This window comes from Solanum pennellii, chromosome 7, assembly GCF_001406875.1.
Source record: "Solanum pennellii chromosome 7, SPENNV200".
Lineage (NCBI taxonomy): Eukaryota > Viridiplantae > Streptophyta > Magnoliopsida > Solanales > Solanaceae > Solanum > Solanum pennellii.
In genome coordinates this window covers 76381521-76384928 of record NC_028643.1, presented here as the reverse complement: position 1 = coordinate 76384928, position 3408 = coordinate 76381521, and the positions used below count along the sequence as shown (strand labels likewise).

The following is a 3408-nucleotide window of genomic DNA, read 5'->3' as shown; positions in this document are numbered from 1 at the left end:
ATCAACAAGCTATAGCCCAAAACATTTTACATCTATCTCAAAAGCAGAAAAGTTATTTCTGATAGACCCTCAACTCAAGGAAACAACTGTCCAAGACAGACTAATATGATAGTCGATGTACAAGACAACATATTTCGAAGGTTTAAAAACTAAAACTAAGCTATCAGAATGACTGATAAAACGACAACACATTGTTACCTACTAACCAACCTTCCGATTTAAAGTCATATTTTAGATAAATTAATCTCCAAATTTCTTCAAAAAATTTGTACATACATATAATATTTTTTCTAATACATCGCACCAGACAACACGAGTACGTAACAAGTAGTAGTTAAAAGAAAAGTAGGTGAGTAGAGTTCGGATCGAGGACACTTTCTCTCAATTGCTTTTTCCTCTTTTTCCCCGAAAAAGATAAAATCTCCAATCTCACTCCCCAAATTTACAAAATCCTCAAAATTTAATTTTCTTATTTTCTCAATAGATCCTTCAACTTTTCGTAATTTTTGTTTTTGTCTCTCTCTTCGGAAAAACCCTAGTTCCCTCCTACTTCCATTTTCCCTGAAAATATCGATTTCGATCCAGCTAAGGTTTCCAGTTTTTCCTTTCAAATTCATGGGGTTTTAGGAGGAAAGTTTCGATTTTTCGGTTTTTACAATCCCAGTTGTTGTGTTTTGTGCTTCGTGTTTCGTTTGTTTTAGGGTTAGGGTTTAGTTTCTTCATCCCTTTTGGTTGTTGTTGGGTTGTGATTACATGTATGGATTCAGATGCAAACGATTTGAATTCAAGAAATAGGTTGCGTTGGGGCGATAATCACAAAGTTTATACCCGGAAGCGCCGTAGAACCCTAGAGAATACTAGTACTGACGTCGCGCCGGCCGCCACAGCCGCTGTTAGCTCAGCCGAAGCTGCACCGGAGGTTATTTCGAATAGCGGGAGGGATACGAACGAGAATGATGAGGTGCCGGAGCCGTCTTTGCAAACCCAATTTCGGGATTGTTCGATTGTTAAAGGTGGGACAGGGGGTGAGCAAGTAGCTGTGAGTAATGGTGGGGAAGTGCGGGAATTGACGGAAGATTCATGCGGTAGAGATGAACCTAGAGATGGTGGTGCTGGACTACTGGTGGAGCATAAAGCTGGGGAATCGGCTGACGGTTCATTTGGTAGAGATGTCCCTGAAGTTGGCCGTGGCATTGACACTGGTGCAGCGGTGGTGGTGTCTAGTGCTGGAGAAGTTCCAGAAGGCAGCAGCGGAAGTCAGCCAGCAATGCAGAATCGTAGAGATGAACCACAAAGTGACAATCTTGAAATGGAGAATGGGTATGGTAAGCCGGTTATTTCAAGAATTCAAGATAGAATTAGGATTAGTTTAACTGGAGTGAGGTCCAGTGATGAGATTAGAGAGCTTGGTATGAGCTTAGAGAGTGAGCTTGATCAAGTTAGGGGCTTGGTAAAGCAGCTTGAAGCTAAACAGCTTCAGCTGACAACATATAGGACTAGTATAAATGGTGGTAATATTAATGCTGGTAGTGTTACTACTTTCCCTGGTAGTATTAATGCTGGTAGTATTACTACTGTCCCTGGTGGTTCTATTAGCTCTTACAGTCATACACAGTATATGGATGATGGTGTGATCAAGAATAGGTCTTTAGCGCGAATGAATTCAGAGGTGCGTTCTGCTGGGCACATTGGATCAAGACCATTCCAGCGACCTAATTTTCTGATTGTGGAAAACAGCAATGGTTCTAGTGACTTTGTGGAGAAGGAGAAGAGGACCCCAAAGGCTAATCAGTTCTACAGGAATTCCGAGTTCCTCCTTGGTAAGGATAGACTGCCTCCTGAAAGCAATAAAAGACTGAAGACTAATGGCTCTGGGAAGAAGCACAGTGCCAATTCAGAGAATGGCTTTGGGCTTGATAAGCACAGACTTCAGGTTTTTAGGAATTGTAGCAGCTTGCTTCAGAGGTTAATGAAACACAAGCACGGTTGGGTGTTTAATGAGCCAGTGAACGTGAAATCTCTTGGGCTACATGATTATCATGACATTATTAAGCATCCTATGGATTTGGGCACCATTAAGACTAGGTTATCTGATGATTGGTACAAGTCTCCAATGGAATTTGCGGAGGATGTACGACTCGTCTTTCGTAATGCCATGACTTATAATCCTAGAGGGCAAGATGTACATGTTATGGCTGAACAGTTATCAGAGATCTTCGAAGAGAGATGGGCAGTTATAGAGGCTGAGTACCATTCAGATTGGAGGTACCAAACGTATCATGATGTTGGTGCTCCCACTCCCACCTCAAGAATGACCTCTTATCCTCCTCCTTTTCTCCACACCCCAGTGTCTTCTCGTTCTCTTGCTCCACATGCCCGTCAACTGCATCCTTTGGATAGATCTGAGTCAATGACTAGGCTGGTTAATCCCAAGATGAAGACTTCAAATATAGCTCATGTTACTAGGACACCAGTTCCTAAGAAACCGAAGGCAAAAGATCTCAATAAGAGAGACATGACGTATGAGGAAAAGCAGAAGCTTAGCACTAATCTTCAGAATTTACCTTCAGAAAAGCTTGATGCAATTGTTCAGATAATTAAGAAGAGGAACACCGCACTTAGTCAAGACAACGATGAGATTGAAGTAGATATAGATAGTGTTGATGCAGAAACACTCTGGGAGCTTGATAGATTTGTAACAAATTTCAAAAAGAGTTTTAGCAAGTATAAGAGAAAAGCTGAACTTCTTCGAGCCAGGGAAGGAGCTGCTCAGGCTGCTCGAAATGTGGTGAGCTTTGTTCTTTCATGCATTCTTCTCTTATTCCCCACCGCACCCCACCCCCAGTAGTCATTGTGTGTTTGTCTGGTTGAGATTCTTAATGTGTGAAAATTACATTGCAGAACCCTACATCAATGGTTGCTGATGCACTGAAAGAAAATGGAACTGGTAAGTGTCTCATAGGAGGAATTGTTGCCTCGGATAGGTTTCAAAGATGCATTGGGTGAAAAATACTTATTGTTCTTGCTGTCATGTATGAGTAGGTGAAAAAGATACAGCTCCTGCTACCCTTGAAGGTGGAAGACCGGCGGATAGTGCAAGTAGCAGCTCAAGTAGTTCCAGCAGTGATTCAGGCTCATCCTCTAGTGGTAATTATGATACTCTCCTTCAAGTCTCAATGCTGCACACATAATGATTGTTCATTGTTTGACTAATTTTCAGCTAGTTCTCAGTATCTCTAATTTAATTTGCTACACTATGTGCAGATTCTGATAGTGATAGTTCTTCAGCATCTGGATCAGAGGCGGCGCAATCACCCAGGACATGACAAGCTCTTGATGTGAGTAAGACTGATTTAGCTAGGGTGCCTAATGTTTCTATTGTTGTGAACACCCCCCCCCCCCCCCCCC

General features: G+C 42.0%; 1 protein-coding gene across 1 annotated transcript in view; it reads left to right on the top strand.

The window, feature by feature from the left end:
- The first annotated feature begins 389 nt into the window (after positions 1-389).
- Positions 390-3408, top strand: part of LOC107025674 (transcription factor GTE4-like) — a 6573-nt gene continuing 3554 nt past the window's right edge. The window contains exons 1-4 of the mRNA XM_015226434.2: positions 390-2788; positions 2902-2947; positions 3043-3147; positions 3265-3338. Coding sequence (XP_015081920.1) covers positions 758-2788; positions 2902-2947; positions 3043-3147; positions 3265-3326 — 2244 coding nt within the window. The 5' untranslated portion in view covers positions 390-757 and the 3' untranslated portion in view covers positions 3327-3338. The remainder of the gene's footprint in view (positions 2789-2901; positions 2948-3042; positions 3148-3264; positions 3339-3408) is intronic.